We start from the raw sequence: 18543 nt of genomic DNA on the forward strand, positions 1-18543 counted from the left end.
ATCGGGGAGAGGGAGGACGGGCGACGCGGGCATCGGAGAGAGAGAGGACGGGTGATGCGGGCATCGGGGAGAGGGAGGATGGGCGACGCGGGCATCGGGGAGAGGAAGGACGGGCGACGCGGGCATCGGGGAGAGAGAGGGCGAGCGGGGAAAGAGTGGCCAGGGAGGCATCTGGGATGGCAGGGGGGGATCAGGAGCGGAGGGGGCTTAATCTTTTAAAAAAGGCACTTACCTTGTCCTTCGGCTTCGGGGCGCATGTGGCCCCTTTAACAACAACAACAACAAATGGCCGACGCTGCAGGGCTTCCATAGTCCCTGCGCGTCGGCCGTCTAGGAGGCGGGGCGGCGCGCGCTAAAGTTAGTGTGCCGTCGCCCCGCCTCCATGCCGGCTTATCCGGCATGGTCTAGCAAGGCCCCAAATCACTCTGTCGCTCTTAAACAATGAAAGGACAAGGGATTCACTTGAAACAACACAATCAAATCAGCCACCCTAATTTAAAAAACAAGGTAAAATGGAGTCTATACCCACCTCATCAAAATTTCGCAAATAATACGAGACAATATATGATAGAAGGCTCCTGCTGTTGTCCTGTGTAGAGATAAAATGAAATAATGAATTTTATATGCATAACATTTATCTAATCTTAGCTAGAGTTATTTCCATTTCTATTTTTTATGCAATCAGTGAACTGTTACACTAGAATGAAAAGGAAACTTGGAACAGAAGAGGGCATTTCGGTTCTGAGCTGCTATGCTAACGGGGGAACAAGAGCCAAAATTGCATGAAAAAGAAGAACTGAAAGGAAATAGGCATCAGCCCTGCATGTATTTGTGCAGGGAATTAAGGGGACTTTTAAATGCCCTACATATGAACACAAAGTAACTATGTAGGGCAGCTTTCCCCAACATGGTGCCTTCCAGTTGTTTTGGGTTGCAATGCCCATCATTCCAAGCCAGCATACTAGCTGGGAATGATAGGAGTTGTAGCCCAACACATCTGGAGGGCACCAGGTTAGGGAAGGCTGGTGTACAGTGAGCAAGAAACCCTATTAGATCTTGGAACTCATTGGTCCTCTTCTTAAAGTATTGCATTACATGACAAAAGGTCTTTCTCTGGTTTTACCTTACTGCCTTTTTTTTTTGTTCTTCCTATATTTAGTTTATTTACTATTTTTAGTTAGAGTGGGATGGGGAGGTTGGACTGATGTAGTATATAAATCAATGAATGATTACGTTGACGACTTCTGAACTAGTTCTGCTTCTATTTAAAATCACTGGCTATTTTTTGTATAATTAAACATTATCAATAGGGGGGGAAATGTTAGAATGTGGGAGCAGCCCAATGAACTGATTGATAGTAATTACAAGACCGAAACAAACTTCCTTCTTGTGCACTTGGAAGCTTCCTCCTTCCCTTCCCTTGTGATGGTGCCTTCCTGTTTGTTTTTCCAGCCACTGTTGGAGACAGAACTCCGGGCTAGATGGATCTATGGTCTGATTGAACGTGACAATTCTTATGTTCTTAAAACTCTTAAGTTCTTAAAAAGAAAAAAGTAATGTCACAATTAATTTGGAATTCCACAGTTCATTAACAAAGGAAACCCCACACAATATTCAAAGTCAGATTCAATTTGGAAAAAATCTTCAAATGTGGGAATTATAAAACAAAAGCCTTGTTATATGAAAAAGAAGGACTGCAGTTATATAAGTAAAAAAAGAGAGCATGTTCTGAAATTTCAAGATGTGCGCTTCGGTCTTTTCTACTATGTCTATCCATTTGCACAATTTGTTTGACATTTTCAGCTTGTCTCATCTAGGTGCTTAAGCTTAAGAGAGGCCACCACACCAGACAAGATTCCTACCCACATTGACCCAATATATAATCCCTGACTGAAATGGAGAATATCCAGGGGCCTGATCCAGATCTATTTTGGATTGGGAAGGACCCCAGAGTTGTCTATTGTCCAATCTAAAATGGATCTGCAGAGGATAGAAATTCAAATCCTATCTATGAAGTTTGCTGCCATCCCTAGCAATTTCTATTGGACAGATATTCCTTTGCCCGGATGCCGCATGCACAGCTTCTGCTTCTGGAACAGTAACAACAGCCGCTACAATCTAATGATGTGCCTCAGTGACTTTCATCAGTCACTGCTGGATGGAGCATGAAAAGAAGTTGCTGGTGAATGCTTCCAAGGAACTTCAAAAGGCACATTTAGGAGAGTTCTTTCCACTCTTCTCCTTTTAGAGACATATTTATAGCATTAGGGGGAAGTTAACACCTAATGCTCTAAGGCTTGTTTTATTGTCTTGGCTACTTCAAACACTACTAATGTATTTATTCAAAGTACCCATAATAAGTAGAAATGCGTTGACCAGGCAACCATTCTTCAAGGCCAAAGAGAAAGAAAAGCATTGGTACAACAAGGTATGTGTGCATAGGATTGTATCGTATCATATCATAACATATCATATATCATTTACTAAACAACCAAGTGCAGGTTATGGCCAAAGAAACCAACAACAAACACCATTCAATACAATACAGCATATTAACAATAACAATTCTATCACAAGGTTAAAATTCAGTATGTTATATACAAATAAACAAACCCTTACAAGAATATATAATTGCAGTAATTGCTGGGCTTCCCTGGTGGTTTGCCATCATTCTCCTCTCCCCCCGCCCACTTTCTTTGTGTGATATAATGGTTCTTACCAGAGGAAGAAAAGCATTGCTTCATTGTGTATTCCTGGTCCTTTATAACAGGGTATTGGGGTGACACAAGGCTAAAAGATTGGAATTATTTCAGTAACTGACATTAGCATGAGGATGAGGCTTGTCCATGATCAAGATGGGGAGCTCCCAAGAAAAGTGAACCTTGCAACCCAAGTCATCAAGTTACAGAGGATTTTCACAACTGGTAAAGTGTTGCCAACCATTTCAACCTCCTCTACTTCCCCCCGATAGTGCATGTGGGACGTACATGTATCCTTCAGACCATTTCATGCTTTCTGTGCTTTGGAAAGTGCACTAAGCTAATTTTGTAAGCTATTTCTTAACATAACGTTATCCTGAGAGATATTCCAGTTACTCCTTAAGTTGTTCCTATCTGTTTACTGCTATGTGAAAAAGAGAACTTGGTTTTAATTCTTTTGCTTTAATTCTTGTTCATTAGGAAAAACCATGGGTCTATTGGTGTTCTTCTGACCATTTATTGAGTGTGATCATCATTAGATAGAAGGAGAGACGAAGAAGAGTCTGAATGCAATAGAAACACAGATGTGATGCTAACTGCCATGAGAGTCTCTGTTTGTACAAAAAGTATATCTGATTCTATATTCTTAATCCGGAGCCTCTGAAACAACAGTTGGTTATCAAGCCTTAAGTAATATATCTGTAGCATATGTGACCAACTCCTTATTTAACTAATAAAGTAAGCACGGGGCACCAAGAAGTAAAGAATACACTGTTAAACTTTACAACAACTGCAAAGAAAGCAGAAAAACTTACACTGCTCTTGACATCTTTCAGTTTGGGAAGTATGTCTAACCCAAAGCCATCCGCCTGTCCTCTTGTCCTGTTTCCACCATTCATGTAATTTCCAAAAGCAAGGACCAATCCTAAAACCCGCATAACTCCTGAGCCACTTTTCAGTGTCTGAGGAAACAAGATACAGAGCAGCATCCCAGTCAACGCTTGAGAAATATTTAGCTTCATTTAAGACGTAGTATATACAGGTTGCTAGCAACTGCCAACACAATTTGATGCAACTTATTTTTTTAAGTATTATGTTCATACTAGGATTACCTGAGGGTATTATAAGATAATAAAACTTCAATCATATAACTCATATGTTTGTAGATCCAAACTGTTGCTCACTTGTGTCACAAATAAAATAACTATTAACATGTTCATAGAATCATAGAATAGTAGAGTTGGAAGGGTCCTAAAGGCCATCGAGTCCAACCCCCTGCTCATTGCAGGAATCCACCTTAAAGCATCCCTGACAGATGGCTGTCCAGCTGCCTCCTGAATGCCTCTGGTGTGGGAGAGCCCACAATCTCCCTTGGTAACTGGTTCCATTGTCGTACTGCTCTAACTGTCAGGAAGTTTTTCCTGATGTCCAGCCGGAATCTGGCTTCCTGTAACTTAAGCCCATTATTCTATGTCCTGCACTCTGGGAGGATCAAGAAGAGATCCTTGCCCTCCTCTGTGTGACAACCTTTCAAAAGGACCTGATTGTTTCCAATTTTCAGTGACCCCTCCCCACTACAACTTCCTTCACTGGCACAGGAATGTCAGTGCTATGATGCTGAGGCATAGTAACCATTTTACATCTGTACGATTACTTATGTTCAAGATCTACACATACTGTAGAAGGGCTTTCCAGCATCCACTAGGGGAAAGGGGGCAACTCGTACGAGCTATAACTTAACTTGTTGCAAAAGATTTCTGGGTTTTTGAATCCCAAGGCACAAATTAAGAAATCTCGTCAAATGTTGCTGCAGGGTGTTCAATTCTCTCTGTCATCATTCTTATTTATTTATTTACAGTATTTATATGTGGTTCTTAAGCACTGAACAACTCTTGAATGATGGATTGGGTGCCAGAGCCTAACACAATAGGCACTGCAATGATCCCCATTCTTGATGGGAAACCACCACTGAAGTAGAGATGTAGGAGGTGTTGGAAAGAGCTTTCTTTCTCTTTGTTATCAAGCCAGACCTCTTCCAACAGATAGCACAAAGTTTAGCAAGTGTTGAAACTAGGCCAGAAGCAATTAAATGAGTCAGCCACGGAGAAAATCCATGGCACTCGAAGGCTTTGCACAAGGGAAGACCTCATCACAGCCTTCTGCACACTGGCCTTTTCTCATAGGAGGAGGAATTTCACACAATGAAAACATCCAAACTATATTTTGGAAATTATACTTTCCTTTCAGTCAGATGCAGAACACATACGCAATTTGTAGAGGGGCAGGCCACATATCCCACCCTACCTTTCAGGCACAGGCTTCTTGTTGTTACAAAGAGCATGGCAAACAAAATCTGAACTTCTTAAAGCCTAAATGACTACATTGGTGCCGTAATGGATGAAGATTGTTTGCTAATCTATTGAGAGAAGTAGTATTTCTCTCTACACAGCAGGCAAGGAAATAGAAGCCCATCTTTTAGAAATAGGGCAATGCAAGGGCTTCATCTGCTCTCAGTGACATTGCATCATAGTGAAAATCTAATTGGTTATATGGTGATCCCTGATTGGCTGGGCTCATGCAGTGAATAAAGATCAACCTTTACCAGGGGGCGGAGGGAAGGGCATCAGAGCAGAAACACATCACGCAGAAAACAACATGAAACAGCCCGCAAAAGATAATAGGGTTTGTTTATTTATTTAACTGCATTTTTAAACTACCTGATAACTGAAGATACCTGGTTGATGTAGAAATTAAAATGATAAAATACAAAGTAACAATAAAACAATTATAATAAAGTAAGTTGGGGGAAAATAGCAGCAAAATATTATAAAAGCAAAAATAAAATCAGTAGCAGGACTAAAACAGTGTAAGTATATAAAAGCACTAAAAGCAATTCCTAAAATGCCTGGGAAAAGAAAATGGGAAATCATAATGTAGGTACCAGGTGAGCTTCTCTTGAGAGAGCATTCCACAGACAGGGTGTCACCACTGAAAAGGCCTTCCCTCTTAAAACCGCCGACCTCACTATATTTGGGAAGGGACCAGGAGAAGGGCCTCTGATGAAGACCATAGGGTCCAGATAGATAAATATGGGAAGAGACATCCTTCAGGTTTGGGGTGGGGAATATTTCAACCACCTCAAAAGCATGAGCCTTTCACGTTGAAAATATTTAGGGGAAACAGTCAGTGCAGCCTAGATTTTTACTCCATAGATATGATTGTGAAGGTCTCACTTTAAAGGTGAGAGTTTTGAATGCAAACAATATGTGGTGAAAAAGCAGTTGTGCGCACGAATTGGAAACAACAATGTTAGAATAATCTTTCCAAAAGATTTTTCAAAGTTGTTAAATGTGAAGAATTTTTAAGACATAGTTTCTTATTATAGTTAGGTTTGATGATGTTTTGCCATTGTTGTATAACCTATGTCAATTTCACGAAATCACTGTGATCTGATTATTAGAAATTATGCCAGAAAGCTTATTTCCCAAAAATAAGGTACACATAAGAGAAAAACAAAAACAAATAGCGTTTGTTTGGAAAATGCTAAGGGGAAGACAGTATCCATTACAAAAGAGATTTTGCTTTGGCACAAAAAAAAGGTACGTAATTCTCTAGAGGTTGATGTGATTTGGCTGCAGACTTGTGATGTTATATTTCAGCACTGAAAGCCAAATCTTAAGATTGGCTTTGATCTTGAAGCACAATCATAAAATGTTCCATTCAGCAGGACTGCTATCCTTCACATTTAATGAGCGCTTAAAGTAAATAAAACTTTTGAAATATGAGTATCGATGAACAAAAAAGATTAAATATCAGCAAATCTAGCTCTCACATCAGATGGCCCAGAACCTACCTCACACAGTTTCTGTAACAATTCAAGTTTACTATGGATAGAGGAAATGCTTTCAGAAAATGTTGACTGGAACAGGATACAAAAGACTCGTTCTGAGAAGTTGGGAATTAAGGAGAGCTCATAAAGGAACCTGCAGAAGTTAATGAAAAAATATATTATTTAGATCTATTATAGGAACTTTACTTGCAAATTGTTCTTCCATAAGGCAGATCTGAGAACCATAATCCAATCCAATACAACACCCAATCAACCAGAATTAAATTGAACCTGAACTAAAACACAGAATAATCCTGAATCAGACCAGAACCCGAACCATTAAGTGAAAGTCTCTGTTGAACCTGAACCTTTACAGAACTAGGGGTGGTGGTGGTGGGAATCAGGTTACTGATTCAGACAGGACTGGTGACAGGTTTGGTGGAGCCCTCGCCAGCCTCTCTGGGGGGTGGATGCAATAACAGAGTCCCTTCCCTTTCCAGTATCAGAAGAATGAGTGACAGCAGAGGAGCTGCTCGTTGTGGGCAGTGGCAGCAACAATAGGAAGAGCAGAGCCAGTGAAGCCCTCCCATCAAGCATTGGGGGGGTGTCTGCTGGCACCTCCAGCTTTGAAACTGAAGGAAGCAGGCACAAGCAGCAGCAGCAACAACAAATCCAGTTCTTCCTGGTAATCTCTGTTTCTGGGCCTTCCATTTTATTTCCCCACAATGCATCTGGGGTTCCAATGGTGCACTGCTCTGGAGTGACACAATTATCAGAGATCCTGAGACATTCTGGGAGAATTTAAACGGCAGGCACAGAAGCAGTGCTTATTGGTGGGTTTTTTTGCCGCTGGTAGCACCTGCTTGCCTCAAGGTAAGGAGAGGGAAAGAAACAGGATATGGACTGATCCAGAGTACTTCAGCCCTGAGCAAATGTAGATGCCTGATGCTGAGCCTATATTCATAATAAGGGTTCAACCAAACAACAAAACATCTCTTGTAAGACATTCATTGGCTCCACTAGAACCAGAATTAAAATTATAATGAACACATAAAATAAAATTACTAACTGGGAGGATTCACTATCTTTTGATTTGTACAGGTTTGTTTGTTTATTTATTACATTTATATCCCGCCTTTTTTCCTCCAAGGAACCCAAGCCGGCATACATAATCCTCCTCTCCATTTTATCCTCACAACAACAACCCTGTGAGGTAGGTTGGGCTGAAAGTCTGTGACTGGCCCAAAGTCACCTAGTGGGTTTCCATGGCTGAGTGGGGCCTAGAACCCGGATCTCCCAACTTCCAGTCCAACGCCTTAGCTACTACACCACACTGGCTCTTATACCTCACCTTCTACAGAGACTGGGCTCTAGGAAGTATTAGGGAGGGATTGGACTGGAGGCCTCCTTCCCCTTTGTGACAGGTATTTGGTCAACACACAAGTTACAACATGGAAAGAATAAATATATAATATGGAAGGGCTAAACATACAACACGTACATGAAGTGATGAAACAATAATCCAAAAAAGTGGCATAGGACATATGTGGTTTCTATCAAATGGTCTTTACATGTTCAGTTCAATGAGAATGTAGATATAAAAATGCTAACATGAAATAGAAGTATGTTTGAAAGATTATTATGTGACAAGAAAAGTAGAGATAAGGATCAAAGTGGGCCCGTTCAAATGAATAGGTGCAAACACAACTCTTGATGCGGGAGGAGGTGACAACTATTTGCAGTTGGTCTCTTGGAGGAAGGAAAGAAGGAGATTGAGAAAGGACACTATTGCTGTGCAAATTAATAATATGCTGCATATTTAAATTTTCTCATGCGAAACAGAACTGAACATGCTTGTTACTGAACTTTTACTAGTCTGAGGCAGAACTTCAGTTGCAACTGACTCTGAACCATAACTGAAACAAATAAACAAAAGGTAACGGTTGGACTCCCTACAAAAAACTTAGTGGCCTTACTGTTCAGGTTTGTCCAAAGATTTGGCGTTCTCTTTTTCTTTACTTGACTTCCCATGTTTTTCTATCTTTTCCAGTTCATCCGATTGTGCTCTCTTTAAAAACAAAACAAAACAAAACACCCACACAGATAAAGAAACCATTAAGGTTGGAAAACAGTATTCAGATATTGAAAATAAATATATAAGAAATTAAATAATACTTATTGAAAAGCTAGTCAATTGAAATTCAGTTGTGATTCCTTCAGTCTAACTATATCACGTGTGTGTTTGTGCTTACATACAATGTTTTTGGCATCTGTTTGTGATAAACCTAATTCGGGGAATAATGTGACATGTAAAAATGTTTGATTCAGAACTAAACATCTCTAAATACCACTCCATATAACGTTATGACTACTAAAAATTGCAAGAGATCTGTTCATTCTAGCAAGCATTAAGACAAGGCATGATCTGCAGCCCCTTTTAGCTGTTCATATACTTCCCAGGATCAAATGACCCTCTTAAGCACTATTTCTTTTTCAATAGTCAGTTGCTTGCACCTGAATGCAATTTGATCACCAAAACGCATTTAATAAAGTAAGGCATGACGACCTGTATCAAAGGTTTCAACACCATGTATTGCTATACGAGTCAAAATTTGTATTTGTGGAGGGGACGACGACAACGACAAGTTATTTATCAATGAGCTGAAAAACCACAGGAGATGAACCCAATGTGGTAAGATGCCAAACAATCGCTTCATGAAGATGTGTTTCACTTAAGACAAAACCAATACAGTCAAAATCTCATCTTCCTCTAATATCTGAGTAATGATCTTTTAGGAAATACGATTGTTCAGCAGTATTCTGTTCAAAGGAAAGAACAACAGCTATTTTGTAGGTCAAAGTGTTGTAACAGCAGAAGGGCTGTTAGAAGTGTAAGGAGCTTAAACAAAGGGTCTTAAAGAAGTCAGAATATACCAATCAATCCATCAATTCTTCAAAACAGATGAGACCTGGCGTCTGGTGGGTGGTGGTGGTGAGAGGCAAGTTTGGACCAAGTGGCCTTGAGAAATTATGCTGGTGTGCTGTCAGAATACGCATTGTCGGCACAGAGATGTTGCATGTATCTGAGCTGACACACAGTAAGACGTGTTCAAATGTTACCCCCAATGGTGGAGCACCAGCAAAATAAAACATGTTTTACAGTTTCTAGTCAGGTGTTTCAAGTCTAAATCAATTCTATTCTGGCTGCTGCTAAAATTATTAAATTTACTAGCTCTTTGAGAAAGTATTCAAGTAAAACCCTCATGTACTGGAACTTTCAACTACGATTCTTTGAAAAATGTCCTGCCTCTGCCCTAACTGTATCCTGCATATACTAGAGAAACTTTTAATGATCAGGGCCTACTTCAAACAAAGGATCGCTTACATGCATCCTGAAGTTGTGAAACTCCATGGAGAACTACACACTGTGTCTACTAACATATTTGAACTGGCCCTTAGAGGATAAATTCCTGGCAAGCCTTGGCTTCATTGCAGGAATCTGGGGCTTTTCAGTTGAGAAAAATAGTGAGTGGGGAAACGACATGATAGAGGTTACTAAATTGATGCATGGTGGGGGGAAAGTGAGTAGGGAGGAACCCCCCTTTTATAATACTATAACCTGGGGTCATCCAAAGAAGCTGAATGGCAGGAGGTTTACTTTAGAAAGGCAACGTATATAACTTTCCAAAGCTACATCATGTTCCTTTGGAACACTATTCATCCGCCCTGGAAAGTTTGCAGTGGCATACAAGAGGTAAGGATTATGGCTTATTATAACAGTTGCCACTTAGGTGTTCTACCCAATCAGCAAGGCAGGTCAGTCGCTGAGGTAGGCAGATGCAATTCTGCTACCCTCCCTACAGAGTGAGCAAATTTGAATGAATAGATCTAGGGACTCTGTTTCTCTTACCTCTTCCATGCAATACAAGCACAATTTGTAGCACAGTGTTTGGCTTCCAAAGCTACACTGTTAGCTTCCAAAGCTAGTTTTGTCTCTATGCGTTTCTTTTTCTAAAACAAAAACGAACCCAAATTCGCACACCATCATGGGAAATTAAAGGGGGCTTTTTTATTCCCCTCAAAGGGAACATTTGGCAGATGCTTCCCATAAATTTCATTAGCTCCTGATTACACTTGACACATCTTTGAAATAATACATAGAAATAACTTAAAGGGAAAGTCATTGGGTACAAGCTAATTGTAACAGAGTGCAACAAACAGAACACCCTTACAGTTCTCCATCAAACAAATTTCAAATAGGAAAGCAGAACGTTTTGGGTGGGATTCTCTTGCAAGGCAGCCTTCAGAACTCTCACCTCGTAAATCCTTGGTTGTTCAAAAATATTTTTTTCTTCACATACACAGATAGACAGATGTATTGTTAATGATCCCAGTACACCCATTTTTGTGGGGGCTGTAGCAACTTCATGAATTCTGTTTTAGTTGAATGAAATCATCACTGATTTTAATGACTGCAATTTCAGTAAAGGAAATAAATTGGAAAGAAGTGTAAGCGGCCTTCTTCCCCCAAATTAGGTTGCGCCCTTAATTATTAGTATTGTAGTTTTACTGCCAGAGATCAGGGAGAAATACTTATGGGATTTTCTGCCTAAAGTGCCAAAATAACTTGGCTGACTTTGGATACTTGGCTGACTGTGGACCTTGATTTAGATGGGTGCGGGCACCCATTTGCTCCACCTCAAGACGCAAAATGTCTTAGACCAAGAATTCTGTTGAATATTTTAAAGCCTGTTCTACTCAAAAGGTAACTTCTTTATTATTTTATGGATTTATAGTCTTCGGACAAGGTGACATCCAGCAAAAATATAAAAGTGTAAAATATAAACAATAAAATGCATATAATAAAACCGGCATAGCTAAAATGATTTATAAAAGCCAATCAGCATGCACAGATTTCTTTTAAAAAAACAAATAATAAAAGGCATTCCAAAATAGTAAAACAAAAAACAAAGCATGTTTAAAAGTGCAAATTTAGGGGGAGGGGGTTACCAGATGTCGCTGAGGACGGAATTCTGTAATTGAGGTGCAGCTATGATAAAGGCCCATGTTTCTGGTACTCACAAAAGGAAGCACAGAGAGAAGAGACTGAAACATTGACCTTAAATGTTAAATAGGTTCATGCAGATAAAAGTGGTTCACCATGTCCCAGATCAAGAGTATTTAGGGGTAGAAAGGCCAAAACTAGCACCTTAAATTGAGACCAGCAACAAATTGGTAACCAGTGCAATTCGCATAGAACAGGTAGCTGCATTTTGCTTCCTGTTCTATACTACCTGGTAGCTGCATTTTGAACTAAATGGAGATTTCAACCTGACTTTCAGGACAACCCCACATAGAGAGCACTGCAGCAATCTATTCTGTGCCATGAGCAAGAGGAAGTAAGAATTGAAGATGGTGGATTAGGTGTGTTGGATACTCGATCATTGATTAGTATAACTATATGTTTTAAAAAACATATAGTTAATTTTTTTGTCTGCACACCTGTTTATAGAATAATAAAAATTGAAATTACTTTATGTATCTGCAACTTACAGCCCAATTCTAACTGTATCTGGAAGTAAACTACTGATTTACCTCCTAGTAAGTACTGTTTCGATTGTAACCATGCAAAACAATCCTATGTATATTTACTCAGAAGTAAATCCCAGTGCGTTCAATAGCGCTTACTGCTAGTAGGGTTGCAGCCTTAGTTCAATAAGGTAACTTAACCTTTTCTGTTCTTACACCACCTTTCAGGTAATCATTCAGTACTATCTTAAAATCCTCAGCTACTCTGTCAAGGTTCTTAATCGAACTGCTATTTTGCCCAAAGCCTTTCTGTATGTATACGACTTTTAAATTAATGTTGTTTCTAAAATAATTATATTTGACAACAAAATAAATGAATAGATACTGCAATGATTTATTGCAGTCTCTTTTGATTAAATATTACTATAACAACTTCTTCAGAAACTGTACAGAAAAGCCATACAAACTGATGAATAGAAGACAGAAATAATCATAGTATTATTGTGCCAATAATATTTCCACTCTCATAAAATAATACAGACCAATAAGGATATATGGTGTTTTTTGTTGTTGTTACTGGAAAACAAAAACTGGTCAAGATGTATTTAGTAACTATGCAGTTTAACAAGACTTTAATTCCTCAGTAAACAGGAATTGAGCCCTCAGGATTGTGGCTTTTGAAATTAGGGTGTGTTTAGACTTGGAGGCTGACCAAACTTCTTTCACATCTCGAAGGAAAAGCGCCATGCCAAACATATGCAATCAGCAAAAAAGTGATTACATTTTGAAGAAAGATCATAAAACAAATGTTCCCATATGTTTCAGAGATCAAATAGAACGTCTGAGAAATACCACCACAGTGTTTTAACTGTGTGGTAAAAATAATTTTCAGATCTAACAATTAATACAGTGTGTGAAATGTAACAGAAAAGGTCATGTAAGTTAATAGAGAATTTTAAAATATGGAGAAATAAAATAGATTCGCTTTAAAAAAAATAATTTCTTTTGTCCTGGAGGGAAACCTGTGGGTCAGAGACGGAAGGAGAGACGGAATATTTCAATCCCATCACCTTTACTCTCCACTTGAGACAGTTGACCTAAGAGGACCATATTTATAGCACACAGTATTGGTGAGGTGGCATCAGTTGCAGATCAGAATTCTAGATGGACCCAACAGAAGCAAAACTGGAGGATCACAATGTCATCTAAAGAGCTCGAAACAACCATGAGTAAGGGATCACGAGCACACAATAAATGCCTTGCATAGAAAAGCTTAGAGTATCTGTGGGAAAGCCACAGATCACTTCTTTCAAGTTTGATGGCCTCTTGTGTCTCTCTGGCTCTGTTCAGTCAACACATTTCTCAACAGTGGTTTTAGAACTCCATGGTGGAGTTTTTACACCTCCATTGAGAAATGTGTTGTCTGGCGGGAAAACTTCACCCCATGGAGGAGTTTTTATTTTGGAAAGCACTCCAAATATCCACACTGTAAATATTCACGCTGTGCAGAGGAGAGTTCCTGCACAACCGCTATGTTGCACCTTGTGTAGAGGGCTCCGTGGAGTTTTCTGTTGCATTGAGTTGGCTTTTCCCACTGGCTAAAGAGTTTTCTGGCAAGAGCAGCAAAAGGAGCAAGTGCTGCTCTAGGAGAGCTGCCAGGATTGTTTTTTGGCAGCAATGGCTGATGGGATACCATCGAGAGACTGGTGGAAGAGAAAAGGTGGAAGAACTGTAAATCAAACGTCACAATGGATTTTACTCATCTCCACAGTAGCCCACAGACACACAATGGTGGAGCTAGGACATGTTGTGTGGGGAGTACCTCCTAAAAACTCAACTGTTAAGTGGAGTTTTCACACTGCATTGACTAATGTGTTGTCTGAACTAAGCCTCTTACATTGAATACTTTTGGGATATTATTCCCCTGGAACAGCACAGCCTTGGAATTTTAATTGGACCATTTTTACCACCTAATTTTGGAAGTTTTCGGAACACAGGAATTGGGAGGATCAAGCTTGGCTGCCATCCATAATGGGCAAACAAAATAAAGATGTGTACTCTGTTATTTTGAAGAAGAACTGAAATGATAATGCAATGCAGAGTTTTCATCAACAACCATGTTGCATATATGGTATATATAATGAATTATTGATTATATGGTTGTCTGTATATTGAGTTTACCTGATACATGGGTGCTCAATTATCTATTTACCATAACCAGTTGACATTGGGCATGTCTACACAATGCCTTATCCGAGGGATCGCCCCGAGATCATCCCTGTGTGTCCACATGACGCACAGGGGATCCCAGGGCGGGGAGGGATGATCCCTCCATTTCCCTGTGATAACCGGGACGGTTTTTAGCCCAGTTTTTCCTGCAGTTTCGGGATTGTCCCGAGACCGCAGATGTATGGGTGGCCGTCCCAGTTTTGTCCCATCTCCTTGCGAGTAAATGTGAGGAGCTTGGAACCAGGCATAGGGCATAGAGCTCTTCAAGGGCTCCGTGCCCATTGGGGGTGGGGAGGGGAGAGGGGTTGGGGCTTTTTAATTATTATTTACTTTTGCACTGGAAAAGGTGTTCTCCAGCTCCTTTTCTTTAAAAAAAAATAGTGGGCACAACGTCCTCCTACCTCCCATGACGCTGCATGCCGCATGTGGACAAAGGGGGAGGATCTCATGATCAGCATATCGTGAGATCCTCCCCCCTCCGCCGGGAGCTGTAGACATGTCTATTGGCTCTTGTACTCTTTCTGCTGATACAATAGAAGAGTTTTAAGGTCCCTTGATTTGTCCAATTTTTTATCTGTGTCTTTTACAGATTTTTTATCTGGGACCTCTTCCCCTCAACACTGGACGGCAGAGGGGAGGAGAGAAGGGCGGTGTAGTTTGTAACATCTCCAGCTTCTAAGAACAATGAATGATTTTACCATGGCTCTCCAATCACATTGCTTTGAGGGAGGGTTGTCGAAGAAATACATTGAGGGATGACTCACAGGTTTCAGTGGTCCATGCTAGTTCCCCCTCCTTAGGAGCAGGAAGTCTCTGTTTCTTTGTTTTTTTTAACTTGTGTGTCTTCCCTTAAAGTTCTTCTTCCATACCAACCATTTCTAGTTCTGTCTTTTCCTACGTCATTTCCTATAATACAATCCTTGATTTTGTTTTTATTCCTGCTATTGTTTGCTTTTGTCTGGAATATTAGTTGTTGTTTGTGGTGTCACTTCCATTATCCTCTATCCCTCGTCCCCAGTTTTGGTGCTAGTTGTGTTGGTTTGATTTTGATTTAAGTTCAGAGTTCTCTGTTTTGGTCTGTGCTTGTATAAATGCTGTATACTGAAGTCTTTCTGCCTCTGCAATATCTATCCCTGTTCTATCAACTTTGTGGTGCCTTTTCTGTGATTTTAACTGAGCAGGAGGGGTGGGAGCTTCAAACTTTATTTCGTTCATCAGAGCTCCCTAACCACTGCACCTATTGTTCTGAAATTTGTAAGGTTTCTTCCCTAATGGTACCTCTATGATATAATTCATTTTCATAATATTGACCCTCTAAAACATGGGGCAGTAGAAAGCAAATCCCGTTTTTGAACCCACCCACCCCCAAACTATAAATGCTGTTATTGCACAAACCCTCTGAAATTTTACAGGCTACTTACTTAGGGGCACCTCTGCAATAAATATATACAAATTGCCCATAAAACCAATGGGGAGGGAGGGGTGAATCCCTTTTTAGTTCCCCTCAAATCAACTCTAAAGGTGCCTAGAACAAATAAATTGAGATTAGTAAGAGGAACAAAATGCAAAGATATATTTAATAAGAATTGGTATTGTTTCATGGTATACACAACTCGTCAGAATGGGAGAATAAAATTCCCAAAGAATTCAAATCCTTTTGGTTGACAAAATGAAAGATACCTCTTTTATGATAGGTTAACTTATCTTCTTTTTATTTTTCTGGCTCACAAAGAAAAGAAGAAAATGTTAAGAGATGAAGAATGATACATATGTGCGAGATGCATATATTGTAACAGATATATTTTGTAATAGATATAATAATATCATTGATTTTCTATGAGGGGAGGAGGGGTGGGATAATTATGATTGCATGTATTTTTATTTCTATTTCTTTTTATTATTTTTGTATGTTATAAAAGATTTTTTTTTTAAAAAAAAGAAAGGCTATTTCATACCTCACATTATTAAGTCGATAAATTTGTTCCACCCACACTGTCCGTTACACTAGTAGATGGACACCATTGGATGCAACCCACATATATAGCTAAGGCACTGACCACATACAGGAATTTCTATTCATGTGCACATTCACAGCAGCTGCAATGCATAACTTCCTCTTGTTCCGCTGCTAGTTCCCCCATCACTTGGGGAAGAAACAATCCTGATTGGCTTTAAAAGCATAATTATGTTTGCCCTGCACTTGGCCTTTAGTTTTTCTTTAACCGTTAAGTAGCAACAATGTCATTTATGAACTGACAGCTTTGTAGTTTTAATGTGAAATCAGGTCAGTAGATATGTGGAGGAGAAATAATGTAGAATATGGCTATTAAATTATATTAGAGCATGTAAAGGCAGGGACAAAAGGTATTTCAAAATAACTATTTTCAAAACACTCCTACCTGATTATAGACAAGACATTGGAAACAGTAGTGTTTACACAATAGAATTAATGTATAAGAACAATTAGAAATATAATATTCCACAATAAAATCACTAGTTGCCTGTTTAAAAATACACACCAAACAGATCCAATGTAAGTCCTCAGACGAACTTTCTAATGTGTTTGTCAGATATCTCCACTATGCTTTTCTATTATGTTAAATAACGTGTTAGAGGTCAATCCTATGAATCATGGGAGGGCATCCCGTGGGCCATAGGATTTTGTGGATCTCCCTTAGTTGGAAGAGGAGATCCATCATCACAAGCTTCTTCCAAGGTGCAGTGGCAAATTCTGCTACCATTTATCTTCTGCCATCGGTGCTCCAATGGCAGAGATGTCAAAAACATGCCATTCCAGAGGGATGTTGGGGTTGCTTTAGACCAACAGGATCCTAAGTCCTCTTTGTTCTAACCTACTATCCCTGGAACTAGCATAGTCTATTCCCTCCCATTGAGAGCAATGACAGGGAAAGTGATTTTTTAAAATCATCTGTGAGAAGAGGGAAAACACCATCCATTCTACCTTGCTGGACTGGGCCCAGACGGGCTGTAGATTTTATTTATTTATATTTCTTTATTTATTAGATTTATATACTGCCCCATAGCTGAAACTATCTGGGTGGTTTTCAAAGGGCAGTTTTACTACTACTACTACTACTAATAATAATAATAGTAATTTATTTCTAACCCGCCTCTCCATCCTGATCGAGGCAGGGAACAACAAGAAGTATAAAATACATAAAATATTAATCAAAACACAATATTTAAAACTTCCTAAACGCATCCTAAAATTCCACTGGATAGGCCTGCCGGAAGAGATCAGTCTTTATCGCTTTCTTAAATGCTAAGCTATAAAGACTGATCTCTTCCGGCAGGCCTATCCAGTGGAATTTTAGGATTTTTTTTAGGATGCTTTAAGTAGTATGTTTTTAGGAAGTATGGGTTTTCCCGCATCAACTGCTGGAGGATTAATGCATGAAGTCTACTAATTTTTAATGCTTTGTCCTCAAAAGGTTACCCAATTTCCCTGAAACTGATTTGTAACGTTTTAAAAATTCTGCATAGTGTTTTATTTACAGGAAATCAGCAACATGTCCATAGCAACAAATTACTGCTTGTGACCCTCTTTTCAGGCAAAGAAAAAGTGTTTAGCGGAACATACAATTAGTACATGCGCATTTTAGCCTTGTTACTCACATTCTCATAAAGGGCTTGAAGAGTCTCTAAGTCAACTACAGAGTTGTCCAAGTTCACAACAGCTGTGAAAAAGACAGACAAAAGTGAAAAAGGATTACATGTCAAGATCATAATCCGTCAGTGAAGAAACTACTAAGCAAAATAGGGGGTGTTTTGTGACCCACTGGTCATTCAGCTTAACAGCTTAATGTTTACTAATGCCTTGGAAAAGTGCTTCGGCTAAGACTGTGGACAAGGAACCTGGTGGAGCCTGGCGTCAAATGTTAAGAAATTCATGTCCCCTTTTCAGTGCAAGACATACATAGGATCCCATGAGTAAAGCAAAAGTCAAAGATCAGAGATAAGCTTTACATTAGAGTTTCATGGTACGACTAAAAGCGTTATGGAAAATGGCAAGTCTATTACAGCCAAACACATAGACACTCGCACAAACTCACAGGAGACCTGTCACTGGTTGGGTTTCACTCTTAAACTGATTAATCCATACATCAACCTTCAAGATGCCTGACAAGGGTTAAATCCTCTTTTCACTAAAGCCAAAGATTTAGTACAGATATAAAAAGATTCTTTCCTGGTCCCGAAGCAATATTTATGCTATGTCACAGATGTCCATAACTACTT

At 39.5% G+C, this 18543-nt stretch overlaps 1 protein-coding gene across 1 annotated transcript in view; it reads right to left on the minus strand.

Moving 5' to 3' along the window:
• Positions 1-18543, minus strand: part of FMN2 (formin 2) — a 177304-nt gene that overhangs the window by 53016 nt on the left and 105745 nt on the right. Inside the window, exons 9-13 of the mRNA XM_063124336.1 lie at positions 17923-17984; positions 8505-8596; positions 6553-6682; positions 3515-3661; positions 530-589 (exon numbers count right to left, since the gene is read on the minus strand). Of these exons, the coding sequence (XP_062980406.1) occupies positions 530-589; positions 3515-3661; positions 6553-6682; positions 8505-8596; positions 17923-17984 (491 nt within the window). The remainder of the gene's footprint in view (positions 1-529; positions 590-3514; positions 3662-6552; positions 6683-8504; positions 8597-17922; positions 17985-18543) is intronic.

Source organism: Elgaria multicarinata, chromosome 4 (assembly GCF_023053635.1).
Source record: "Elgaria multicarinata webbii isolate HBS135686 ecotype San Diego chromosome 4, rElgMul1.1.pri, whole genome shotgun sequence".
NCBI classification, from domain to species: domain Eukaryota; kingdom Metazoa; phylum Chordata; class Lepidosauria; order Squamata; family Anguidae; genus Elgaria; species Elgaria multicarinata.